Raw genomic sequence first — 27512 nt, 5'->3', positions numbered from 1 at the left:
TATTTTATCAATACGGGTCATACTTGCTGTATTTTTTATCAGTGCTGATGTCCATGCAGCTCCCAGCATGTGTGTCAACTCTCATTGGTCCAATAATAAACTTTTTAAAATATCGTAACGCGTCTCGGCCCACCCTGGGGTCCGGGGGCTGCAGTGGTGCCCACACTCCCCGCAGCAATGTGTGCCGTGGGGTTGGCGGGGGAGCCGGTTTGCAAGGACATGGGCGGGCGCAGGACCGCGGGCATCCCTGGGACTGGCAGGGAGCGGGAAGAGAAGAGGGGAGCAGGGAGGGTGCCCATGTTGCATGTAGGCCGGCAACGTGTTCAGAGCCCAGTGCTGAGGAGACAGCATTGCGATCACCCCCCGCGTGGTGCCAGCAGTGCCCACCCCGGAGCAGAGGCAGGCTGCAAGAGCTGCACCCGGGAAAGAAGATGCAGGGGACGAGGTGGCGGTGGCGTGTCACTTTTATTGCTTATAAATTATGTCTCCAACACAAAATCATCAGCATCATCGTCTCAGGCTGTGCATCGCGTCCACTCTCAGGCTCCAAAGCACAGGGCAGCAGTGCGAGGCCACGGAGCAGCTGGGCTGGGCGCGGAGGGCTTGCTAAGCAGCCCCCTCCCTAGCAGGCTGCCCCAGGTGCAAGCAGGGCCCGAGGGGGGGCAGCACAGGGATGCAGCATTGAAGCAGCCCCCATCCATAGCCCTGGGCTAGGAGCCCAGAGCTCCCTGGGACCTCACCAGGCTCCTTGCTCCCTTGGGTGCTGGCTGCTGAGCTGTGAGCAGCCCCCTCGATGCCCCCCTACAGCTGCAAGCCCCAGCTGTGCTCCTCCTGTGCTGTGCATGGCAGCACCAAACACTGGGCAAAGGCACAGAGGTGGGAGAGGGGGGCATGCAGCAAGGGGAACCGTGCTGGGCTTCGCCTCCCTGGCACGTTCCTCCTGCCCAGCTTTTTGCAGGAGGGTTTTTGGTGCCTCTGGGGCCCAATGAAGGCAGCCAGAAGCCTCAGGCGGCGCCCATCTAACGCACTAGGAAAATGCAGATTTGGGGCTCTGTGCCAGGCGGCATGGGGAAAGGAGCCACTGCAGCACAAGGCAAGTGCCTCGATGGGGTTGGCAGCACGGATGGGTGGCAGGAGGCAGGGATAAACACTGTCCGACAGGTCCGGAGCCGTTCTCCCAGCCAGCTGCATGTCCCTGCTCCCAGGCTGGGCCCAGGGCAGCTCTGGGATCTGCAGAAACAAGCCCTTCGCCAGGCCGGCGAGGGGCTGAGCTAGCTAGCATCAGTGATTGGTGTAACAGACTTTATATAAACAGAGTGCGACCGTGGCATTCGCGGCCCTTTGCTGCTCTGTTGCAGACTAAAACTACTACCCAGAGGAGACCCAGACATGGAGCAGGGCATCCTCTAGGCCCAAAGCAATGCAAAAGTGCCAACAGACACCATGGCAAAGGCAGCGGTTTGCAAGGGTGCTGCCCCACCACCGGGCAGCCAGCAGGTCCCAGACAGGGACCCCCACACCCCAAGAGCAGGGCAGAAATGCCAGGCACTTGCTTTTCCCTGTTCTTTCCCCGGGGGGAGTGAACTGAGGTGCTGGGACCTGCAGAGCCAGCAGTGCACCCACACCCCCGCTGAGCTGGGCCAGCAAAGCCAAAGCCAGGATGGGCTAGGAGTAGCAGGGACCTCAATAATAAATGCAGCCTGCAGCAATCTCCAGCTCCCCGTGTCAGCAGCGCACGGGCGGGGAAGAGGCTGGGACAGCCGGGGAAGCCTGATCAATGCTCTTGCACTAGCATCAATGCTGCAGTCTCTGCTCCCGTCGCTCCCCGCCCCCGGGCCCACCCTCTGGGGCGGTCTGCCGGGGCACTGCACAGCCGATCTTACCCACGTGCGAGGTTGTGGCTACCAGGACGGGGCAGATGGGAGATTAAAATGCTCACGTCCCAGAGGCCGGGGCAGGATGGGCGGCCGGAGGTAGCATCTCCCTTCAGTCACCGACACTAGCTCCGTGCGGCCGGGGGCTGCAGCAGGCTCCTCCCTGCCTCTCCTCACCCCAGTCATCCTTGTGTTTCCCCCCCGATGAGGGGGGCTTGCGCGGGGTTGGGGCTGCAGCCATCCCAAAGCAGCTCTAAAGGCACCCGAACAAGCTAAATGCAGCGCATGTCCCTCCGCTGGGAGCGAAGACCCAGCCTTTTGCAAGATGGTAGGAGGGCGGCAGGGCAGAAGCCACAGCAGCATTCCCCACTGAGGAGAGTCTAGGCACACGCTCGTGGCTGCACGGAGGTCTCACTATTGCACCGAGCGTGGCTCCTCTCCAGAGGCCTGTGCCTGGGCTGAGGCCGCTCTCTCTGGCCTTTAGCTTTCCAGCTTCAGGACAGAGGCAGGGAGCTGTAGCATGCAGCGGCTTGCTGAGGACCTGCACTGCTGTGGCACGTGCTGACACGTGAAGGACAGACTGCGCGGGACCCGAGATACCCCCTTGTCGTGGAGGTGGCTGCACCGGAGCTAAAGGAGAGAGAGAGAGTCAGGGGCTAAGGCTTTCGCTTTCCGCTTTCAAGCAGCAGGTTAGACAAACCAGAAACCAAAGCGCCGGAGACGGCCGCCCTGGACAGACGGACATGCAAGCAGCGGCGAGGATACAGCCCGTGTCCGGCACGGCTGGCTGGGGGAGGCGCTGGCTGTCCCGATGCCAGGACTCAGCTGAGGAGGGGAGCCGACCTGTCGTTCGTCACTGTGGGTTTCAGCTGGACGTTGGCAAAAGGGTTTCTGCAGAGGGAGAGAGAGAGAAAGGCGGGGGTTAGTCGGGCGGCAGGGATCCTGAGCAGGGATGGCGAAGGGGGGAGCAACACAGCTGACAAGGACTCAGGGGGCGAGACAGCAAGAGACACCCAACGAGACACCACACGCTCCTGCCGGGGACAGACGGCTCCGGCGCTGGCTCTGGAGATGCACTTGGGTCAGGCCGGATGTGCTGGCTTGGACCCACGTGCTAAAAATGGGCCAGCAGGCCCCCTCCTTGCCTCCTAAGACAGCAGCAACCCCTCTGAAGGGGACGTTGAGCCTTTCTAGCTTCTCCCTAGGCTTTAGAGACCCAGAGGAGCAAGAATCACCACGACGGGGCCGTGGGCCCTGTGGATTTCCCCCTGGTGCTTTTCTACCCAGCCAGGCTGGGAGGTCAGGGCTTCAGCCCCTTCCACGGGGAAGCGGAGGGAGCAGGGTTTGGGGAGCAGACAACACGCACGGCGCACACACAAGTGCTCCCACGAGTGCTGGCGTGTGCTGCCCAAGAGACAGCATCAGACAGCATGGAGGGAAGGCAGAGGGGCTTTAGGAGCCAGCCCACCACCCCATGCAGGCACTGCCCCACAGCTGCCCGGCACAGGGGCACTGCTGGGAAGGCAGCAGGGCAGAGCCAGAGCGAGCAAGGAGAGGAGCTGGGAAGAGTTTAGCTGGACCAGACACAAGAGCACATCCCCAGCCCCCACGCACCCCACGGGAGTGCAGCGGAGCTCGGTACAGACACGCTAGACACCGCACGGACACGCCACGGGGGCACGGACTCTAGACACACACCTGGGCGGACACTGGGAGTTATTAACCTCCTTTGTGTGCTCCAGCCTTGCCACGAGGCCTTCACGCAAAGGGCCCCTTCCCCGTGCAAGCAGCAGCCCGTGGCTGAGCTGAGTGCCAGGCACCCGGGGGCTCGGGGGTCCGGAGATGCTGCAGCTCTGAACAGGGCTGGGGGCGGCCACGGCAGAGCGCTGGGGCTGGAGGCAGCTGGGAGAGTCAGGATCCTCCCGGAGAAGGGCGGGGGACTCAGAAGAAAGAGGACCCCAGGCTCAAACTCATCCCTCCCAGGACAGGCAGCAACCAGCCGGCAGAGGGCTGCTCCGCGCAGCGTGGGAGGTTAATAAAGCAAAACACGGACTGGTTCCAAGGTGCCGGCCTGGGGCCAGCCCGTATTTGCATGGGCGTTCCCGGCTCCCCCACCGTGCCCCACATATAACAGAAGTGCAATTGCATACACAGACACACATACATATTGGCTCCACCAGAGGCTTCACACATGCCTTTTGCCAAAGGACGAGGACTCGCGGGACACCGGTCCCCGAGGGCCCGACCCATCGCACCCGGACCCTGATGATCACCCACCGTGGAGTGGAAAGAAAAGCAGCCGCTTGCCCCCTTCGGCCACCTTGCCAGGGGGAAGCTGCTCCCCGTCTCCCCGTTGCCCTGCCCCAGCTGAAGGCAGGGGTCAGGGGGTCCCCACGACTGCATCCTCGTCAGCTGAGTTTGGCACTGGAGGGTGCGTGCAGGGCATGCGGGGGCTCGGGAGGGGGTTGTGATACCAGACCCCCATTAAGGAGGGTGCTGGTGGGGGACAGCTCTGGGGACTGGGAGCAAGACCCCTGCAGCACGTGGGTGCTCTCGGCAGCTGCCAGGGGCCCCACATGCCCACAGGGCTGCCGGCAAAGTTGGAAGCCGCCGAGGCCATTCTCCCAGAGCCAGCCTGTTCCCAGCTCCAGGATGGTAAGACATCTCCCTTCCCTCCACGGGTAGGGAACAGGCCTCTGTGCTGGCCCCCTCTCTGGGGGCTGGGGACGGGGTTTCGGGCTGGGTCCTGAAAGCGAGCGAAGAAGAGAGAAGCAGAAATGAGCCGTTAAACCTGAGCACGTTTGGGTTCGTAGCCCGAGAGCCCCGTGCCCCACAGCTGCTGCGGGCAGAGGGACCTGGCTTCAGGGCAAAGCCCGCGGCTGCTCCTGGCTTCCTCGGTACCTGGATATCGAGCTGCTCCCACTCTCGCTGGCCGGCCCCTGCCGCTCCGCACACCTGGCTGCAGAGAGGCGACGGTGGCTCGCAGGAGTCCGTCCGGGTCTTGCTCACTCCAAGCGAGAGGCTGGGCCCTCGTGCTAGGCTGCTTCTCTGCTCCTGCCCCACTTCCCCCACCCTTGAACCTGCCAGGGCTCGTGCCAGGGCTAGCAACACAGTCACCCACAGTGAGGCACCCCAGACCTGCCCCATGAGAAGTACCTGGGCCATCCCCATTAGCAGCAGTCTACTCCCCCTTCCCCCAAACCGGTTCTCAGCAGCCCCCTCCCATCCCACGGCAATGCGCGGAGCCCCCACCTCAGCCAGCAGCAGCCCGGCTTCTCAGGACCATTGCACCCCGCTTTCCTTCCAAGCCCATCTCCTTGCTCCAGCTCTCATTTAAAAGCGTGGCTTGGTTTTCAGCAGGACGATGGATTACCCTATTTTTAAGCCTGAGCAATTAATATCCCACCTAATGAATGCAGATTTGCAGCTCACTTTTTCCTAGGGTGCCAAAATAGCTTCTGGAGCTGGGAAGGAATGGAAAGGCTGCTGTTGACTCAGGGTGGGGGGGTGTTACTTAACTCTCTGGGTTCAGGGCGGGTGAAGGAGGATGAGCCCATAGCTCGGACCACCCTGAGGCTCCAAGATCAGTGGGACGGGCTTTGGCAGTAGCCGAAGACAGTGCACACTGCAAAGGGTCCTTGCATTTTGGAGCCCCTCCTAAGCAGAGGCCCCTGGGCCCCCATGGCACCAAGCGCCTGACACTTGACCAGTGTAGGGGGTGGAGCAGGGCACCGGGCGCTGACCTGAGTGCACCCCCCCCAGGAAAACCGACATACGTACGTGTTGCTCATACGCCGCAGAGCGCCTGGAGGAGGCTGCGCCCATAGTGATGCAGCGGCCAGCAGCGTGTTTGATGCAGAGCATCCATGCCGTTAGGCAAGAGCATCAAACACGGGCGGCCCCGAGAGGGGCGTGTGGATTGAAGGGGAGAATTAGATAAAAAAAGGCAGGAAAAGGGAACGAAAAATGCTCAGTGCCCAGCTATGGAAGCATGAAACCCGAGTGCTCCGCCCGGCGGGGAGAGGAGGTGGGGATGGGCAGGCATTATGCTACGAGCCGTGCACAGATACAGGGGTGGTTAGAGACAGGTGCATTGAGGCTGAGACTCAATGGCAGCGGAGGAAGACAAGTCCCTTTCAGGAGCCCAAGGAAGGCGAAGTAGCTTCCACCAATGGATTCAGGTGCAAGCAAGTGACTGAGTGAGGAGCTGTGCTCTGGACGGAGCGTCATGGGCAGGCTAGGAGGCCCCCGGAAACCGGCCGGCATTAGCAGTCCCTGCCGGCCACCAGCGATAGAGCCGGGACCTGTCTCCCCCCTCTCCTGCCCGTACTAGCCGGGTGCCCAAGCCGCCAGCTCCTGAGCGGTCAGTCCAGAGCACGCTGCAAGTGCGGGGGGTTGGCACATGAAAACTGTGAACTTACTAACTAGTCAGGGGGGCCTCTCAAAACCGGGCCACTTCCACATCAGGGCTGCAAGGGAAACAGAACGTAGTTCGCATGACACGTGCTTGAGACGCCTGCCGCGGCTTTCGGGGGAACAAAACAGGGGTGAAGGGGAGAGAAGCTAGGCTAAGTCTTGGTCACGCTCCTGGGAGACTCCATCGGCTGCGTTACGTGCCTCTTGAGGATGAAAATAAAAAGGAAAAGTTGTGTTGGTTAATACCGAGCACTCGCACAGTGCGCACGCGATAGCTCTCCGCTGCCGTTCAAAGCCTGTAACGAAGGGCAAGCCCGGGTTATAGTCCCCCATTCGCCAGCCGCGAGGAAAATGTCCTGTGGCATCCCCCATGCTACGCCAAAGGATTCCTATCAAAAAAGGACTGGCCTTGGCCTTCTCGTGGGAACAGGGTGAACGGAAAGCCTTGCATGCCAGTTGTTACCGTAGCTTCTCGCAGCCCCCGAGGGAGGCTCCGGGCTGCATGATCTTCCCAACAAAACCCTGCTGGAAAGCAATGAGGTCTAGGTGTCTCCCGGCTTGGAAATCAGCAAGACTCACAACTGCACCCGCTTCTTTCTCAAAACAAGTCCGGGCCTTGGCTTCGTGCAGAGACGATGCATTTAAATGCTGTTGCAGCCGTTCCCATGCACAGCCCGTCGGGTTTAAAGGCACATGGTGCAGACCTGCTAGCTGAGCAGAGAGAAATGTGGCAAGGAGCAGTCATCTCCTGACCCTCCGCAGTGTGGGGCATCGGGGGGGGGGCGGGGAAAAAATCTGGGCACTGCAGGCTGGTGAGTGGTCAGGGTCACAGGCATCAAAGCCCCGAAAAAAACCACCGAGGCCCGACTTAATGCAATAAATAAAACTTTTATTCAAACAATGAACTCAGTACAGGGCACATTTCTCTTCCGCTTTGTTTTTTTTTTTTCTTAAAAAAAAGGTTCTCTCAGCATTTTACAATCTTCATACAAGTTCTGCTAGTTTGTTTTCTACATTCATTCATTCCGCACAGAGTACCCCTGGATTAAAAATCTTTAGCAAAATGAACATCAAACGCAGGAGGCTCTACTGACATGTGCCCGTCGACTATTATATAAAACAAAAAAAAAAAGAGAAACTTTTCTAGGGGTGTGGGTTTGTATGTATGCGTGTGTGTGTGCGTGTATATTTATATATGTATATTGCCAGCAATGTCTTAGTAAACAGGCATGTCAGAGGATTTAAAATCACATCAGAGAGAGACAGAAAAAAAAGGAAGTGTGTATACAGCTTTGCAATGAAGACTTTCACCGGCACTGAAAGGGTTAAGTCTGTACTCTGGGTGTGAGCCACTTTTTACTGACTTCCCCGAACTCAGAGATTGAAGAAGCAATACCAGTAGCCATTAAATCCAATCCTACCGTGTTTGTCTCTAAAGTTATCAAGACACACAAAGAAGATTGACAGGATTTAGGAAGTTGAAACACCGGACTTTTTCCTCTCTCTCCCGCCCCCTTCCCTACCCCCCACCCCAAAAACCAGTTGTTGGGTTTTTCCTCCTCCTCCTTCTTCCTCCCCATAAAAGTCCAATTTTAAAATGCAAAAGTGTCTTTGGATTTGCTCTGGCAACCTGCATAATACCACAATTTATTCCCCCAGAGACACGACCGTGAGGTAACAATACTTTGCTACAAAAAATATATATATATATACATATATGTATAGTTATAAAACAACCAAAGACAGAGCGAATCGTCCCGGCCTGGGGTGGGCCGCGGGCTCTGGCCACGGGGAGCAGGGCACGTGCCCACCCTCCCCTGGGGACCCCCCGCTCGTCTGCGAGGCAGAAGCCCCCGCGCTACCCACTCTTCTTAAAGCAACTTTGCTGAGCGTGGCTGAATGAAAGTGGACGCCCCGCAGAGCGAAGGACCGGGCCCCGCTAGCGTCTACACCTGCCTTCCCTGCAGAAACCGGCATCTTAGCAGAGTCACGACGAGAGTGCAAGTAACAGTACGGATACCAGAGGCCATGCATATTGGTTCCACGTGGGAACGGTTTCTTCCGTGTGGCTAGTAAAAGGCGGCTCGCGGGAAGCCTCGGACAAGGGGCAGCGCATCTCACAACCCGCCACGGCTGACTAGGGGAGGGAACCCGCGGCGCCCGGCGGGCAGGTTCTGCTCTGAAAGGCTTCGCCAAAAAGGGGGCAGCGGAAACGTCAGGGAAGGGGGCAGGTAGCAGCACCATGGTTTCCTTGATGGTCACAAGTGATCAATCCCGAAGGAGGAGGGTCAAAGGAGAAAAGAAGAAAGACAAAAACAAAAAACAAAAAAGGGGGGAAGGGGCAGGGGAAAGAAAGCAGAAAGCTCTTCAAAGCAGCAGCTGCCATTGCTAGTCAGGGTGTCCTCACACAGTTGATACCAAGCTGCCACTGCCGCTGCGGAATAGAAAGCACAGGGACACTGCCAGACTGCACGCCACGGCGGACAGCAACGCGCGCTCACCGCCATGCAGTCTCCCTTCGCTGCCGCTCGGCTCCGGCCCCTGCGCTCTCCCTGCCCCCTGCCGCCAGGCGCCTGCCCCGGGGGCCCATCTGCTCCGGGCCAGCGGTCAGGATGCTGCTGCTGGGAGGAGGACGCGGCGCGCTGCCCCGTCCTGGCCTGCTTTCACCCGCAACTCGGCTCTCGGCGAAGGGGGGAGGGCTTCTCCAGACTCTGAATTTGGCTTGAAAATCCCTGCAAGACTCGACGTGACCAGCTTTGTCAGCTGGCCTGTCCCCTGGGCAAATGCCTCTGCTCTGCGGGTCGCGGTCCCTAGCACAGTTAGGCGAGTGCCCGGAGAAGATATGGGGACAGCGCGGAAAGGCCCCAAGCCTTGGCAACGTGAGAAGCCGGGAGGGCGGATAGTAGTTTATACCCTTCTAGCTTATGCAGAGGACTTCTACCCCGCCAGAGCGGGGGTGATCCTACCTATGACCCCGGATAAGGTGAGGGCTGCCCCTGCACAGGCCTAGGGAAGCTGGAGGACGATGTCTTCGCTCTGCTCAAGAAAGGCGCTTGCAGGCGGCCCAGCCGGATAGAGACATGCCTGAATGATCCGACCTGCTGCACCCCCCACCCACGCCAGGCCCGATGCGGCGTGCCCGCTGGTGTGCGGCCGGCCACCTGAGAACACTTCCTACTGAGGGACACTGCAGCATCGCTTATGCTTTCCAGAGCTACGAACACCAGCATTCGCTTTACATAGTACGGTATGAAAGAGCGACTCTTACCTGCTACCAGATCTTGTCCCGTAGTCATCGAGGCCCTAAGGAAAAGGGAGAGAAAGCGAGAACCCAAGTGAGCATCCAGAGACCCAACAGCTGCCGTTAGATGGCACTGGAAGGTCACGAGGAAGCGAACGCGCTTGCCCCCAATGGCTTTCGGACTCAGAGCCGAAGCATTGGGGCAGGGACGGGGATGGAGGTGACTTCAAGGGGGGGTCATGTGGCTGAGGGGCAAAGCGGCACAAAAGAGCACGGCATGTTCCAGCCGGGCCAGGTTGCGAAGCCGCGTGCAGCCTGGTCCCTCCGCCCTGCTTCTCGGCACGCAGGTGCCGGGAACTCGCACGGGGCCGGGATGAAGTTACAAAGCGCAGGGGTGAAATGCTCCATGAAAAGGAAAAAACAAAACAGGTGTAAGGACCGTAACAGGCTCCCACCAGAAACCGCACAGGGCCGCAGGCTGTTTTCTGCTTCCACCAGCGTTACACGTGGGCCTTAGGTGAGCTTCTTGGAGGGAGGAAATATGGGCCGTGGGGCCCCGAGGGCCTGATGGGGAGCAGGTGATGCTGAGCTCCAGGAGGACAGGCCCAGGGATGGTGCATCCCTGCACCAGGATGCGTACGGAGAAGGGGCAGGGCAGCTCACCAGAGCCATGGCCCCCTCCGCTTTTGCAGCCGAGCAGCTTGGCCATGTTTTAACCAGCTGGGGAGCCCGTGCTGCCTCGCTAGCTCTGCTGTGCAACACGAATGCTGCCCAGGCAAAGCCCCAGGTTGGTTTGGGATGTGCAGCCCTGCTCTTCCAAGAGAGAAAGCTTCCAGTCCTTCCTCCTCCAGATCTCCCCTCCTAACGAGCCAAGGTCCCTCCATTCCTGCCACTCCAAGGAGACCATTCAACCCAGAAGCTGCTTTCAAAGGCTTTTGCTGCTGTGCCCTTAGGCAGGGCTGGGCGACAGGCTTGAGGGGTTTCCTCCACCTCCAAAGCCCACGAGTAAGGCAGAAAAGCACCCCAGGGCCCTGTGGGCAAGGCGTTTCTGGTGGGAGACTCTCATGGAAGCAGCGAGTGTTGCCGATTGGGAGTTGACGCTGCCGTTTTGTCCCAGTCTCTGTGTCTCACCCACCTACTCCGAGGCGGCCAAGCTGGCCCGTTTGCTCCGTTCCCTTGGGCTTTTCCCCCCCATGTGCCCATTTTGGAAGCATCCTTGCAGCCCCTGTCCCAGGGGAATGCAAGGAGGAAGATCTCGGAGCCTTGGGCGAGCCACAAAAAATCACCAGGCAAAAACAGCAACCCCTCGCAACCCCAATGGGAGCATCGCCGTCGTTCGGACTTACGGCTGTTGACCTAGTGTAAGGCTTGTAGTGAGCAGAGGGTGGTTGGCACAGGCTACTGGAATACCCTTTAATTGCACAACCATAGGGTATATGGTAGTCCTATAAATAATGAATACAGGCCTGTTGGAGAGCAACCTTCATTCGCTGGCTTTAGCCCGACATCAAAACAGTACAGCTCACTGAGAGACATTTTAGTGCATTTACTTATTCTTTAAACAATGGCTTAACACAACGCAGCTGCCAGCAAAACAGCCGCACAGGCTACGGGCAACCCCGGCACGGCGCCTCAGTCCCGCTCCCGGCCCCATGCATGACTGAGACAAGGAGGGCGACTGCATAACGAATACGATGGTCTGGGAGTTGCTGCATCTGTCACCCCACAAGCATCGCTCTGCCTGTCTGCCCTGGCTCTTCTCATCCCCATCCTTCCTCTGGCACATCTGACTGACCAGCAAAGCAAGTGACCCGACAGAGGAGGGTGCCCACCACCGCACAGTGAAAGCCAAAGATGGGCATGATAGTCTCTGATGTAACAGCAACATCCCATGGCCACTGGAAGGTGCCAGGGCATGGAAGGGAACCAGTCCGATTCAGCGCATTAAGCGCTGATTTAAAAAGAGAAGAAAGTGGGCCAAGTGGGTAGGAAAACCACTCTTTTTTAAGCTTTCTCCAGATACAGCCACAGCCCCTTATTAGTCACCATCATCAGACCAAAGGCTGGAGGTCTGCTCTTTCCAAGAACTCACATTTCTAAGAGCACCTAAGTGCCTTGGGACCTGGCATCTGATGCTGAAAAGTCAGTTCTGTTGTTTCACCAGCCGTCAGTGCCCATGCACATGGGACATGGGCACTTTCAAAGACATTTACCCAGGAAGACAACTATGCCCCAAAGGAGCAAAATCCCGCAGGGGCAAGACTGATCAATGGCAGCAACATGGGCTATCCAAGCACCCATGCCCCACAAGCCCACTACAGCTGCAGAAGCCATGACCCAAACACCTCCACGGTTGGGTAGCTTGTATTTTTTTATTTTAAACTGCCACTAAAATCAAACGGCTCCATCCTGCCCCCCACGCCAGAGGCAGCAGCTCCCTGGCTGCTGGCAACGACGTGAGGATCGATCTACGCTCGCTGTCTGCAGCCAACGGTTACCACTGTCCGCCGGGATCCCAGCTGCTCACCTGGGAGAAGGCCGGCATTGCCACGCTGTACGGCCGCTGCTTGAAAGCGTTGGCGTTTTGGGGGGGGAAGCCCTGTGAAGACATGCCGTAGTCTGGCGGCGGGATGGCGATGTCGTCCTTATCCAGCAGGTTGCCTGTACTGCTGCTTTTCCCTGGCTGCAAACTGCAAGAATAATCTGTCAACACCCTCCCCGACCTTCCCCGTTGGTAGCCCCCAGGGACCCTGCTGCTTTTCAGAGGGGGCCGCAAGTAGCGAGTGCAGCAAAATGGCACAGTGCATTTAATCCTGAATCTCAGGAGCGAGTGACAATTTATCAGCTTTCAAAGCCATGAACGTGTCCTCTGGAGACCGTCACTTCTCCAGCTGGTGGGGGTGAAAGATCCTGCAGTGCAGGGAAGGGACGTCCCTTTATGGCTGTGCCCTGGTCCTCTGTGCCACTCAAACCTGAAAGGGGCTTCTGGGTCAATCTGGTTGCTGAGAGTGGTCCCACTGCCTGGTTTTGCAGGTGGATGGGCACCACAATGCAAGGTCCTTTGAATCCCTGTGCACAAGATTTGCAACCCTGTGAGGGGGCTGAAGAGAGAGGGGCAAGAAGAGGGGACCACTTGCCAGAGGGCAGAGGACCCGCTCTCGCTGGGCACTTGGGAGCTGTTGGCATGCCCCCGGCAGCAGCCCTCAGGGAGACCATGCCCTCCCACCCCTGTCAGCTCTGGCTCCTTCTCCCTCCCTCAGCTCCTGCATCACACTGCAGCAATGTCTGAGGTGGCACATGCCATGTGCCACACCTGTGTGCTTGGGGTTATTCTTGGCACACCCGTGGAAACAAGACCCAGTGCTTCAATAGTGGAGCTGGGAGAAGCCAGTCACGTTACTCCCTCATGTCCCTCATGCAAGCAGCCCAGAGCCAGCAGCCCCATGTCTCCCAGCACTACGAGGAGCCTGCTGCCCGAAGCGGGGTTTTACCTGGCGTGAACTCTGCTGCTTCCATCGCTGTCCAGAACCCGCGTGTACGAGAAGGGGAACCAGCCTCTCCTGCAAGGCAGAAGTGCGAGGAAGAGTCAGCCTCCCCCTGCATCTTTGCACAGATGTGTTTCTACGCTGGACTCTAAAAGGACCCCACCTGCCTGCATTGCATCTCTCCCCCCGACTGCCCTTTGGGAGCCGGCAACTCGTTCAGCTTCCTAGACATGTCTCAGAACTGGTAAGGAAGATGCTGTAAAAAGAAAGTCACTCCCAGCCTCCTTGTCCTGCTCTACAAGTGTCTGCCCTTCACCTCTTCATCCTGCAGTGACCTGGCAGCAGATGGGGAAGAACCCAGCAGAGTTTTTTTTGTAATCTCTAGGGTGTTCATACAGGGCTAAACTTGCCCCCCCGGGGTCTTTTGCTGCGGGCTGCTGGCCCCTGCCAGCTCAGGCTTCTGCGGGGAACATGTGCTTTGCAAAGCGGGTAATTTCAGGGGGCTGGAGTTTGGCATGGAGCTGCGCCCCACCATCAACACCCTCCCCTGCCAGTGACACCCAGGGATCCTGCTGCTTTTCAGAGGGGACCTCAAGTAGCGAGAGCAGCAAAACGGCACAGTGCATTTCATCCTGAATCTCAGGAGCGAGTGGCAATTCACCAACTTTCAAAACGGCAAATGCACCCTCCGGAGACAGTCACTTCTCCAGCTGATTGGGGTGAAGAATGTGCAGAACGTCTGCTTTGCAAAAGGGGGTAAGACCCCCATCACCCTCCTTCCTCCCCCCTACCGAGACTCTAGCAGGTGACAGCCGCCTGCGTGCTTGCCACAGGAAAGCAGAACGGCAAGAAACGAGTCGATGAGAGGCCTGGCAGAGTAATGACTCACTTGCTCAGCCCCTCGCTACAGCCTGATCCTGCTAATTAGGTCAGTGCTTTATCATGCCCCAGCCATCAAATTCGGCTAAGCCAGTGTTTCATCTTAGAATCACAGACAAGGAGGGTGGGAAGGGACTGCAGGAGGTCACATCTAGTCCAGCTCCCTGCTCCAAGCAAGACCAGCCCCAACTCCATCATCCCAGCCAAGGCTTTGTCTAGCTGGATCCTTGCTCAGACAAGGCCAAGTTCACAAGGTGCCTTCTAGCCTTGCAGGAAGGCACGGAGCAGGGTGCAAGGGCAGCTGCAAGACACTTGCTGGTACTCAACCCAACCCAAGCCTCTGCAGTCCAGGGCGGCTCTAAACCAGCGGCATGACGGGGTGGGGGCTCTCACATCTTTGTCTTCTCGCTCTCTCCATAGTGCCAGCCGTCCCGGGCCTCGGGCACCAGGAGTGTGATGAGATCCCCCTCCTTGAAGCTCAGGAGGGTGCTGTTGTCCCCAGCAGCGTGAGAGAAAATGGCTTGTACTCGTGTCCGACCGTTCCTCTCGAGGCCGGCGGCCATGGAACTGGAGCGTGGCAGAGTCTTGTTCTCAGCTGGCGGGAGACAAAGAAAAGGCCTGAGACCTCAGCCCCGGTGGCCATGCACGTCACAGACACAGCCCCAACCCGAAACCCTCTCAAGTTACTCATAGCCACAGCACAATATGAGGATGCCACAGCACGTGGCTTGCTCGGTGTTGTTGCCGTTGAAGGACCACGGCACTGTGGGATATGATAAACACATCCAAGCTTACTGGACATAATGGGAACTCCCCCCTGGATGGCCAAGGCAGTTCAGGAGGCCCCCACTTCTTGGCTATACAGTTGGCTTTTAAAATACTTTTAAAGGCAGGAGCACACAGGTGGGAAGCTCGGCTCCCAAGCTGTGCATTTCCTCTGGCATTCAACGTGCTAACAATCCTCACATTTCAGACCATCTCGACTCTAAATGGTAAGTGCAAACAGGTCATTGTGTAGTTCAGAGTTTTCTGGACTCGATGCGCCCCCGGAGAGAGTCGAGACCCCCCTTGGAAAGTGCCAGCTCTTAGTTTTCATCCTTTTTTTTTTTTTTTTTTGACTATTGGATGATGACAGAACAATTCTTCTGTTGCAAAGAACTCAAAAAGTCCACAGCAATGGACTTCTGTTTGAAATCTCTGGGCTTATCTTGTGACTTGTGCTCATAAGCCTAACAGTGCAAACACTGCATGGCACCCTGGTTGAGAAATCACTGTTGCAGTGGCATATGCCCAGGCTGAATTTGTCACTCCAGACACTTCACCATTATGTGTGGGAAGGGGAAAATCCAGAGGGGAGTTGTGTGGGCCCACGTGAAAGGAGATCAAGGAGTTGCAGCTTCTGAAGCAGGGCTGAGACATGGTCCTAGAGTATTGACAGCATGCATAAAGGCAGCGCTGGCATTGCGGGAAAAGCCCCTCTGGCTTTGGCCTAATCCAGTGGCTTTACCCCTTCAGGGCAGGTGACTCTCCGTCATCTCTGTGCCCTACAGCAGTGCCTGGAGCACCGGGGCGTCCCTGGGTCTGTCTGCAAGAGCAGAGTGCAAGCATGAGAGAGACGGCCCCTGCCCTGCAGAGCGACAGCCTGCTTCGCCCCACGGAGCCATCCTGATCTACCTCTCGGAGGGCAGGCGCGTTTCCTCCCAAAGGAAACTGCCAGTCAAATGAACCCCCGTGGTTTTCTAATCCTGTGCCCAGCCATGCGTGAAAGTGGCAACATCTTTCATGCGGCTGCTGAGATGCCCCATGCATTACTGTCTAGTTACTAATGAACTTAACCCAGAAGCTACCGGACAGGAGGCAACTGCCTCTGAGGGAGCCATGGCCCTTTGTGGCCACCCAAGCCCTCCTTGCCCTGTACTGACCCTGACAGCTGCTCATCCCAACTGAGCTGGTTGCAGGACTGTGACCCCCATGTGCCAGATGTGCTGTGTGGCCACTGGCATGGCTGTTTTAGGGGTGGGGGGCAGTTCTTACTTGCTGCATAACTGTTTTTGGGCTGGACGTTTTTGCGCACGGGCAGCGTGTTGGAGTAGGAGTCACTCAGCTTCTGGGGCTGCGGGGGAGACAAGGGCTTTGACTGGGCCGGCTTCCTCTCCGGCCAGTGGTTGTAGTCCTCGCTGTCAGGGCCCGAGACACCATTCATCACAGGGATGGTTTCCTGCGCCGACATTCGCTGCAGGGAGGGGGGAAAGCGGGAGATGGCTGCATTATGCACATGAAATGATAGTCTGGCCATGCGGAGCAGCATCCCAGCACTGCTAAGCCTGGTATTCTGCCTCCAGAGAGACAGCCAAGACTGAAGGCGTCAGGAGGAAGGGCACAGTCACCCACGGCACGTCTAGGCCATCAGCAAACCCCTTCCTAAACCCTGCAGCTATCCTGTCTTACAGCACATTACTCACTGCATGTCCGCCCATGCTGGTCTCCATCCTATTCCCTGCTGTATGCTCTGAGACTGGCCCCAAGCCCCACCACCGCACCCAGCGAAAGTCTAGGAGAAGGCGACTCTCTGTGAGCCATGGTACACCCTAAAGGAGTAGGTTTATAATGCTCAGCAAAAGCTATCTTGCTCACACCGTGTACTCACCCCAACAAACGGGGCCAGCTCTGGTGGGACCGGGAGTGGCTTGGCACCAGGGATGGGCTCCGAGATGATGAGGTTTGATTTGGACGTCGACAGAGGGGCGGGCAGGATGGTCCCGTTGCTGCTGGCAGCCATCTGCTGCATCAGCTGTATGGCCCGGTCCGGGATCTTGTTGGGGTCGGCACAAGACTGCTGCCACAGCGGGAGCTTCTGGGCCAAGATCTCCCTCCCCTAAAAGCAAAGGAGGAGGAGTGAGTCCATGAGAGTCCTGTGAGGAAAAGCCCGCGTGCCCCTCAAGAGCAAGGACAGGGAGAGAGACATCCTGGCATGGTTCCCTTCTCAAACCAAGCCCTTTGGATGCCTCATGTCCCGGGTCCCAAAGGCCCAGGAAGCAGATCAAGACTATGATGCATCTAAAGCTAGCTTGAGACCTCAAGTGTCCCTGACCCGGACGCACAGCAGACTGGAGCAGTGACAGAGATCCAGCTACCTGCATGTGCGCATGCTCAACACTGGCATGCAACCAGGATTTGGCTTGTGACAGTGGACAAGTTTGCAAGAGCTCATTAAAAGCTGAGCAGGAGGGAGGGAAAGGTAATGAACTTCCTCTGCTGGCAGGAGGTCGGAGGAGCTGACATGATGAGGTGGAACCCAGGTGTGGAAACTAAGACCCATCAGCCAAGACCTGTCATGTGAGCAAAGGCACCTCTCAGGGAGGACGGGGCAGACTATACTGGGTAAATCAGTGTTAATGGGGGCTGAGCTTTGCAATGTGCCTCCTCTGCACAGCCCAAAGCAGCCTTTGCAAACTCCTTTCCTGCAGCTGTCCAAGCTGGCAGCCGCTGTGCGACTGACAAAGTGATGCCATCTCTGGAGCCGGCCCACTGGCCTGGCTAGGCAGGTTTATTTTGGTGGGAGGCAGTGTTTGTCCTATTCTACCCTACTAAGTCGCCCCCCTGAAGAGGCCCGAAATTTGCTCCCACCAAGTAGGTGCAGTCTTGGTGCCTGGCTAATGAAGGACAGGCGTTCGAAGGCAGACCGCGGGCAGCCAGGTCCCTTGCAGCATGTCCTGGTCATGCCAGGGGACTCCCATTCCACCCCATAAGAAGCTAATAACTGCTGGTCTCAGATCCCAGGGAGACTTGGACACGTCATAAACAGAATGGCAGGGATGTGGGACAGCGACAGGTGCAGACACGCCATCCATGCCCCAGATATGCCACTCCTGGGCACAGGGATGGGAGGTCATCTCCGCCTGTGACCCAGCCACTTCCCAAAGGAACCTGCTAATCTTCCAGGGCTGTTCGGTTTTTGCAGCTTCTGACCTCCAGCCTTTGGAGGCAGAGGCTCTAGCTTCAGCCCGCCTCACCTGGAGCAGCCTGGTGGCACAGAGGGCTCCTCTGCGCAGACTCCAGGGCTGAGCTCTTGCTTTTCTGCTTAGATGTCTTGCAGTTCCAGGGGTTTGGGCTGCTGAACTTCTCAGGAGCTAAAGGCATGGCTATACCATGTCACCAGTGCTCAGGGAAAGTGGAGCCCCGGAGCAGACCCCAAACATCTGCACCCGGGCTTGGAGGTTTGGTGCTGTAGTTGCTCCAAGATTCGTTCCCACAGCCAGGCTGCAACGTGAGGGCAGGAGAGCTGCTACGGAGCAGGGAAAGGGGTGTGCTGAGCACTGGGGGAGTGATGGAGTCATAACCCAAGAGCAAAGAGCAGCTGCCATCCACCACGCCACTCTAAAAGACAGGCCCACCTCGCCACAGGACACGCAGGAGAATCATCTACCAGCACCACGAGGAAGCTAGCCAATTTTTAAGCAGCACAGAGGCTGCTGCTCCCAAAAGAGAAATTTAACTCAGCCCCAATTAGCAGAGAGCAGAACTGCAGGGTAAACGCTTACCCATTTGCCTCAAGATTAGCTATTAACCAGGGGTTTAATTAAATACCACCCTGAGCTATTTTCCTTGGTGTTAGCAAAAGCCTCTTTTGTTGTTTTCTTTAAAGAATAGGGTCATTTTCCCAGGACAGATTGCAGTGCCTTCAGCAAAAAGCTGGTGCCTGCTGGCACATGCATGCACGCACAGACACGCGTGTGTGCACACACATACGAGATGTTGGCTTTGGAGTGACACTGCCCAGCCCCAAATCGGCAGTGGAGCAGCACTATTCACCAGCCATCCGTGTCTTGTTAGCTCAGACGGGTTTGGGAAATTAGAATACACGTTACACGTACACCCACCCACCGCATGGGCGAGCCACCTGCAAAAACTCATACAAAACAAATCTCTCACATCCTTGGCTGCAATTAAGGCTCTAATTTTAGCTTGTGATGTTTCAATAAGGTGCTTCTGTGATATTTGGTGGCAACAGGAGTGCCACAGGTCTGTGGCCAGTGGGGGGAGGACCCCAGAGCTGTTCACTAGCCCTAGGAAAGACAAAACTCTCCTTCTTGATCCTTGTGAAAAATTAACATATGTTGGTTATTGACTCAGCACATACTACAGTGCTGGGATGGCTATGACTAATTGCAACTCGTCTGCTACTCCCTGCTTCCAAGCTCAGCCTTGACAGATGGATGGGAGAAGTGAGAGGAGTGATGTCGGGTGGGTGGGGGCCAGGGTGGAGGGGGGGAAGCAGGAATATTCGAGACGGCAAGCTCCCGCAAGAGGCCAAGGGTCGCATCGAGGAAGCAGGGGGTATCTAGAGAGGCACTGTACCGGCGTGAGCTACGGAGCCGGGCACCAGGAGCCTCCGCCGAGGTCCCGAGCTGGCAGGCGAGAGGTCTGGGCTGTCCTTCCCCCATGGAACAGCGAGTCCTCGTGAGCGAGAGGTGTAGGCAGGAGCAAAGTGGGCAAGTGGGAGTTGGGAACAGCAGCCGCTTTCCTATTTAATCCTCTCCTTGGAGAGTGATGAGCTGCCAGGTGACACTCGCCGCCCCACACTCGGAAGCCGCCTCGCCTACTTACAGGCCTGCCTGCCCGGAGAGGCCTCGCGGGAGAGGTATATTCAGTGCTCTCCCCAGAGCGTTGCTCAGCAGGCACAGGTGGAGGCAGGTCACTCTATCATCTCCCCGTGGCTGCCCTATTTGGGGTCTTTAGTAGCCAATTCCACAGAAGCATCCGCCCAGCCATGCAGACAAAGGATGCTTTTCACCCTGCCTGCCCTGGGGCAAACCCTCCAGAGAAGTCTGCATGCCCAGCACCCCTGGGTGGTCTGGGAAAGGGGGTAAAACTAGCTCTCGGAGCAGCACCCTGCAGCTCAGCACCATAGATATCCCCATTACTGCCTCGTCGGTGCTCTTTACTACCAGCCGTGAAGGCTCCTGGCAGCCACGAGAGAGACACCTTCACCACAGCGACCAGCTGCTGTAGAAAGGCATCTCTGGCCGTTCCCTGGCGAGGTGGGGCATTTCAGACACGCCGGCTCACCTTGGCGTGGTAGGTGATGGCGTTTTTGGCCACGGCACACTGCTTCTCGACCAGGAAGCAGAACCTCCTCCTTTCTTCTGTGAGCGCTGTCTTGTAGCCGTCGGAGACATAGTTTTCTAGCTCGCCTTGCTTGTTGCTGATAGCTTCGATATACTGCAAGGGAAAGACAGGCAAAGGGATTCAATGGAGAGGGCAACTGCTCTGCTGCACAGTTATCTCTGCATTCAACGAGGTGTACAGAAAGTTCCCCAGAAACCCACAGCCACATCTGTCCGGGCACCAATCCCCTGCAGAGCAGGTGCCGGTTTATTAAACCCGACATCGACACAGCGGGGTTTTTTTGTTTTCGGTATTACCCATCGCAGCTGCTCCCACGAAAACCATCACCGCGCTTTTACATAACACGCATTTTTTCAGATAGAGTTTAGCTAACGACGTGCCAGCAGGGGGCAGCAGGCGCACACACGCATGCACACGTGTATGTCCGTGTGTGCGCGCGCGCGCACGCGTGTCTCACCAATCGTCCTTACTCATCTGAACTCCCCCACACAAAGCCACTGACTCACAACGTGGGCTGCAGAAGGCGTGTGGGTGGGATGGGGGAAGGGGAAGAGCTGTGCTGTTCGCTGCCACCCTCTCAGCCATCCCCACGCACCTGGGTGCTGCTCGGGGAGAGGCCTGCGAGAGCCGCCCACGCTGCGGGAAACGGGGCGAAGCTCCCTGCTGGCATGGCCCAGGTGCCGGAGCCGCCATCCCCGTCGCCTGCAGCAGCCTCTTCATCAGGATGACGGCTGCATCACCCTCCCACCCGGGGTATTGTGTGATGCGCATAATGCAGCCATCTCCCAGAGCTGCTGAGAGCACCCGGAAGCAATTAGGAACCTGCCCCTTCTCTTCTCCAGTCCGTCTCCCCCTCCCTAGCCCACTTGCTTGTGCTCACCTGCCCCCCGGGACAGGGACCTGGCCTTCCTCTGGGGCCACGTGCACCGAGACGCACATGTCCACACCACGTGGAAGTGACTCAGAAGCGTCCTTAGAGCAGAAACACCGGAAGCCACCCAAAATGGCTCTCTGGCCCATGCCATCAGGTGTGCTGCTTGGACAGACTGCACAGTTGGGGCCAGCCCCACATCTCACACAGCACCAGCCCCAAACACACGCGGGCATCTGCCCTGGGCTGCTCTGCTTTGGGTCGTCTATACCAGGGAGGCTCAAGCAGGGGCCATGCACCCCAGGGTGCCTTGAGATCCTTTCCAGGGGGCTACATAGTGTTAGCACTACCGTGTTTGGAAAGACAAGTCACAGGATGAGCCTGGAGATTTCCAAGAGAAATCCATAGGTGTGGTTTTTCCGGGTTCTTTGCAATAGAAAAGCTGCTCTGTTATTTTTATGTATTCTAACAAAGAGCTGGCATATTTTTTTTAATGTATTCTAACACCTGGCATTTTCTGAGGGCGGCTTTGAGTGTACCCAGGGGTGCTTTGAAACTAAAATGCTGGAGAACCATTGGTCTATAAAGTTCAAATGTACCGTGCCTTTGACTCGACTTCAGATTAATACTGCTAACTACACCTCTGGTGGAAGAAGCAAGACAGAAATCTCCGGCTAGCTGGGAAACACTCGCAGCTTCGCCAAGGCCATGCCAAGCTCCCTGCTCCACCCAGCTGGATGCCTGCTGGGGCAAAAGAAGACACCACATCTATTAATGACTACCAAACCCCAAGGAGCTGATCAGGGAGACAGTAAGCAAGAAGCGTGCTGGAGGATTCAGAGATGGGAACATCTGCTCGTTGCTGGGTGGATGCCAGCTACTTATTCACTTTACGAGGGATGCCAAAGGTTGTGCCCACCTATTAATTCAGTCTGGGTTCAGGGGAGCTGGGCTTGGACAGTTCCCAATTCATTCCCAGCCCCTGAACTGCTCCTTTCTAAAGAGCATGGATAACTTCAACCAACAGCATGCCAGAGAGAGTGCTCCAGTTCAACCTGCTGTGGATCACGCTCCTTTTCTGCCTCCTCCTCTGCTCTAGAAGGCGACAGAGTCACGAACAGCTTTGCAGTCTGGGCAAAATTAAACGTGGCTGGAGGACTCCGAGCTCTCCTGGAAAACAGCCATACTGGGAATTTGAGGTCCTGCGGCTTTCTGCCTCTCTCCAATCTTTAATCGAGCTGTAGCAATTTCAGCTTCCGAGCCCCTTGGCACACTTGTGCAACACAGAAAATGGGGCGAAACTCATCTGGGAAATGGCCAGTGAGATAATGTGATCGGCTCAACACCCCCGTGAGAGCTCGTATCAGATCAGGGCTAGCACTGGGGAACTCCTGGCTCTCGGTCCAGTGGTTGGACTATGCCTTCCTCCTCTTCCTTGGAAAATGGCCGTGTTGTGCATGCAAAAGCTTCCTGGACCAGGTCCCCCCCCCCGCCAAGCTCCAATTCAAATGTCATTAGGGAGAAATCTCTCTGCAATCACAAGCTGCATTTAGAAAACCTTCAAACTCTTCCCCAGTCTTCCCTCCGCCTTCGTGCCAGCGCCAATGCTCTGGAACGGAAGTAAATCAAGGTAAGTGACCTAACAATGCTCCCTGGCTCAGTACACGAAGAAACGGGTAGTAACTCAAAGGATTTGCAAAGTGCAGCTGCTGGGCTGCATAGAGACCAAAACCCAATGAATCGGAGACGGGCTGTCAGGCTGTGGACAGGCGGCATGAAGTGAAGGTAATTGAGAGAAAAAACCCGGGCCGGACTGTCACAGCAGCCGTAGCCAGGTGCATGAGCCCTCCCGTTCCCTGCAGCCTGGAGCCTTCTCAGCAGCCAGTGACAAGTTACAGTGGATGCGCGAGCTCCCAGCTGAGCACGCTGGGGGAGCAGCGTCTTACCACGGTCTGGACCCGGTGCAGGGAGCGCTCTGCAAACAAAACACCAACTGCTCTCTCTCGGCATCCCACTGGCATCGAATGGCCAGAGGTGTTGAAGAGAGAGACCCTGCACAGACCCTGGCTGGTTTGTTTTTTTAAGTTTTCATTTCTTTTGCATCTACACATTCATTCATGTGCTTTAAGTAATGCGTATTAAATCTAGTACCTTCATGGTGAGGTACTTGGAAAAAGCACATTAGCCTATTTTAATGCGCATTAGCTAAAGAGCATTTTTGTGATGTTTTAACGCGCATTAGAATAGGCCAATGCACATTAAAGTGCATGTGTAGATTTGCCCTGCAGGATCAGAGGGCAGGCAGTCTCTGCTCTCAGCCACCACTACTCACTTCCACCTGTTTGTTCACGTTCCCCTCCTCTCCCAGCCCAAAGTGGGAAGAGAATAACACCTCAGTCCCTTTTTTAAGAAGGGCAATGCAAGTGCAAAGCCACAGCCAATGGCAGGGATGCTCGGGGGCAGCGGTGGGACCCGGAACGCCCTTGAACCCGTGTTATTCAGCAGACTGAGCGGCCTGCTGCAAAGACTCCTCCTACATAGTTTGACTTTGTTGAACAAGAAGCAGCATCAATCCAACGCGAGTCACTTGAAAGTGAGAGTGGCTGGTCCTGCACCAGGCCGGGGACTCGGGTTTCACCTGGCACAGGACGCCTGGAGCCAGGTCCTCCCAGGGCGTAAGGGCGGTGAGGAGGAACTTGACCTCCGGACACAAAGGACAGCCCTGGGGTCAGTCAGCCTCCTGTGAAAGGCAGGATGCAGCGATTTCCATGAGCTTCGCTAGATCCCTGGCTGTTATCACCATTTACAAATCCATGAGCAAGAACCCTTGATCTAACTCTTTGATTTTAGTCCGGTCTTGCAATTGTACTTGAGCGATTTCCCTCAAGAAAGGCTGCGTCTCCCACTGGCTGAGTATCAAAGTTGATTTGGAACTAGAAAGATCCAGCACTGCTTTTTTCCCCCCCCTTTGCTACTCAGGAGGACACGCATTCAAACAGTTGTGCAGCTTACTGCGTCTTTATCCAGATTCTTTGATTTTACACTATGTTGGAAAATGCAACCCTTTCATTTACTAGATGATTAATTATTTACTCATCTTTGTAGGGATGGATATGGGAATTCAATTAAAAACACCACTGTAGAGGGTTTTTTGTTTAGTTAAATAAAACATTATTTAGTGTGCTTGATGCATAAGAAAGAGGTTTTAAGGCAAAACATGTTTCGGGAGCTCACTCATTTATCAGCCAGGGATGGCTACCTGCAACTAGTGAACTGAGCTCATTACTCCTAGCCCGCAGGCTGTGCAGTTTTAGGACTGGTAGATCTCAGCCTCTCCCCTAATTTCTATCATAGGTTAGCGCAGCAAAAACAAACCCTTTCCAGCTTTTTTCCACCCCCACCACTTTCTCTGCTTACAGTGATCTCAGGAAAACAGATCTTACGATGACAGGCTGAGAGCCATGGGACTCTTTAGCCTGGAAAAGCGCAGGCTCAGGGGTGATCTGATGGCCACCTACAAGTTTATCAGGGGTGACCACCAGGATCTGGGGGAACGTCTGTTCACCAGAGCGCCCCAAGGGATGACAAGGTTGAACGCTCACAAACTCCTGCAAGACCGTTTCAGGCTGGACATAAGGAAGAATTTCTTTACTGTCCAAGCCCCCAAGGTCTGGAGCAGTCTGCCAGCGGAGGTGGTTCAAGCACCGACATTGAACACCTTCAAGAGCAACTTGGATGCTTATCTTGCTGGGATCCTATGACCCCAGCTGACTTCCTGCCCCTTGGGCAGGGGGCTGGACTCGATGATCTCCCGAGGTCCCTTCCAGCCCTGATGTCTATGAAATCTATGAAATCTCGATACCGAACCAAGTAGACCAGGGGTATCAAAGTCATCCCGTCTCATGGGCTGGGTGAGGGGCTTCAAGCCGACCCACAAGTCTTAGGTTGGAAACCCCTGAACTAGACTGAAGAGAGGAAAATATTCTCTCTGTAGCTGCTGAGGAGGAGCTAAGCGTAGCGCTTTGGGAACCTCATCATTTCAGCTGCTCAGACAGAAATGACCCCCTCCCTGTTCAATGGTTTGCCTTTCCTAACATTTCAATGCATAACAGGTACCACCTGGATAATTTATATTTAAAATTATCCCAAAATCGGAAATAGGAAGGCTTGGCCTTCAATAAGGTTGCTGATTTCCGATGGAAAAAGGTTGCATAGGCTTACTTGGAAGAAAAAATATTTAAATAAAAAAAAAATCCAGTAATAATTTCCCAGTAAATAAATAAATAAAATATGTAGCCACTCTGATGCAAAGTCCCAGACAAGCTAGCCCCAACTGACCGGCTCGCGGAGATGCTAGAGCCCAGCCCTCCCCAGACAACAGGCAGCTCTAGAAAGCGTTTCTGGGTTTCTAGGTTGAAGAGCCTTCAAATAACTCTCTCCTCCCCTGTGTAAAAACATTATGTTAAAATTCAACAGGAACAGAGATGACCTAATTAGCAATGTCAGCACTTTGTCTCTCCACCAAAGGGAGCAGAGATTCGGGGCGGGGGGAAGAAATTTTGTTTTATGGCTGTTGCTGCTTTAGGCTTGATGCTTTCCTGCTGGGGAAGGGGGGACAGCACCGAAAGATGGAGAAGAAAAAATCCTGCAAAACATCAAAAATCTGCGACATGTCAACAAAGTCTGGATGAACTGAGCGTTGCAAAACACAGTATTGAGGCCTGAACACGGGAGCCCGTGACCAGCAAGAAGGGCACGTGCACCGCTAGCAAGGTGGAAGCCGTCCTCTGCCAGGCTACACAGACAGCCCGCGCGAATGATTCCCCGACCAGCCGCCATTCCCACAGCCTACAGCTTCAACTCTCTGGCTCATGCACCGTGTTATAAGGGTGCTGCTAAAATTAATGCAGGCCCATACAGCTTAATACAAGCAGTTAGGTCTGCTTCGCCAGGCCAGGTAGCTACCCTAGAACGGTGCATCTTTAGGAGAAAATTGACTGTTTCCACTCTCCAGCAGCTCAAAGTGAAGAGAAAGAGAAGAACATCTTAGTGGGAAGATTATGCCGGAGCAGAAGAAAGCACATTTCACAGCTTCCAACTTGCACAGCTGTTATCCCGGGAAGAGTGGGGGTTGTAGAGAATGAGATGGTTTTAGACCAACAAGTTCTTCCCAGATGCTACCAGCAGGCTCAAAGGCTTGTAGCACATTGACATGGAAGGCATGGGAAAAGTTAAAAAGGACCAAAAATAAATAAATTGGAGATTCAAACCCTTTGACTTGTGCTGATGACAAACTCTTGAAAACAGTGGGCATCATATTGGGAATTTGCTGAAGTATTCAACATGAACGTACGCTCATTAGATGAATTCTTCCACTTGTTTATTGAGAGAAACAAAGCCGTGGCAGCTAGTCAACAGTGTAAACCAAGGGCAGTGCTAATCATCATCGTACCGAGTGGGCCGGCGGGGGATCACCCCTGAGGACAACATTACTGGTGATTAGGGGAGAGAGTGAGCAGCACGCCGACAGGTGCTGCCAGCACCTCTACACTGGGGCGCGTCTACATGAGATGCTAAATGTGCAGTAGACTAATTCTACTGCGCATTAACACGTCACGGCAAGACCCGTGCTATTACTGTATTAGTCTACTGCGCATTAACATCACTCAAAAGGCATGCACCGGTGCTTACTGCACAGTACTGCTGGTTATTCCATAATTGATTTAGTACCTGATAATACAGGTACTAAACTTAATACTAAACTTACCTGTAAGGTACTAAACTTAATGAGCACTAACTATGGCACATTAATGAACGTGTAGATATGCCCTGGGAGGAGGTAATAACACCGATCAGGGTAATGTAACAGGGTGGTGAGCCCATGGCCCAGCCAGAGCTCCTCACCCATCCTATAAGCATGGGCCTTGCACCAGCCCAACCTTCAGCCCTTCTCTGGAAGTAGGACGATCCCTCTGGCTCTGGCCCAGGACAGTAGTGTAGCAAGCTTATTTGGGTCTAGGTTGTCTCCTCCCTGCACACTGCTGCTTCACCCAAGTTGTCTCCCTCTGCTCTCCCCTCTGAGGTTTTAAGTCACTCATGGGATATTCCCTCATTACCTAAATGCCTGCAGCTGGGCTTCTTCAACAAGGTGGCCTGCTCCCTCTTCAAGGGCCAGGCCATTTGCTAGTAGCCTTCACCTCCCTGCAGGGGGGCTGCAAAGAGGACGGAGCTGGGCTGTTCTCACTGGGGACAGATGACAGAAGGAGCAATGGGCTCAAGGTGCAGCAAGGGAAGTTGAGGTTGGATATTAGGGAAAATTCTCTCACTAGGAGGGTGGTGAAGCCCTGGAACACGCTCCCCAGAGAGGTGGTGGAGTCTCTATCCTTGGCGGTGTTTAAGACCCGGGCAGATGAAGCCCTGTCTGGAATGATGGAGTCAGGGCTGGTCCTGCTTGAAGCAGGGGGCTGGACTAGATGTGACCTCCTGAGCTTCCTTCCCATCCTCATTCCCTGCAATTCTATGATTCTGAGTTAATTAGCAATTAAAGAAAGGCCGGGAAGGCCTGAAGCACTGCTCAGTAACAGCTCCTCGCTACCTCCTCCCAGCCCCATGGCACG

At 55.7% G+C, this 27512-nt stretch overlaps 1 protein-coding gene across 6 annotated transcripts in view; it reads right to left on the bottom strand.

Moving 5' to 3' along the window:
• Positions 1-446: 446 nt before the first annotated feature.
• BAIAP2 (BAI1 associated protein 2) overlaps positions 447-27512 on the bottom strand; it is a 65204-nt gene continuing 38138 nt past the window's right edge. For 4 of the 6 annotated variants that reach the window (XM_019542279.1, XM_019542282.1, XM_019542284.1 and 1 more), the window contains 8 exons: positions 19965-20117; positions 16543-16770; positions 15930-16128; positions 14289-14490; positions 13023-13091; positions 12059-12221; positions 9559-9593; positions 447-2765 (listed from right to left, as the gene is read on the bottom strand). In XM_019542279.1, coding sequence (XP_019397824.1) covers positions 2696-2765; positions 9559-9593; positions 12059-12221; positions 13023-13091; positions 14289-14490; positions 15930-16128; positions 16543-16770; positions 19965-20117 — 1119 coding nt within the window. In that variant the 3' untranslated portion in view covers positions 447-2695. Of the gene's footprint in view, positions 2766-6295; positions 6344-7844; positions 8725-9558; positions 9594-12058; positions 12222-13022; positions 13092-14288; positions 14491-15929; positions 16129-16542; positions 16771-19964; positions 20118-27512 lie in introns of those variants that run through there. The other 2 variants (XM_019542281.1, XM_019542280.1) reach the window with 2 other exon arrangements.

This window comes from Crocodylus porosus, unplaced genomic scaffold (genome assembly GCF_001723895.1).
Source record: "Crocodylus porosus isolate Cpor-Errol unplaced genomic scaffold, CroPor_comp1, whole genome shotgun sequence".
NCBI classification, from domain to species: Eukaryota; Metazoa; Chordata; order Crocodylia; family Crocodylidae; genus Crocodylus; species Crocodylus porosus.
This window is presented reverse-complemented; position numbering and strand designations above follow the sequence as displayed.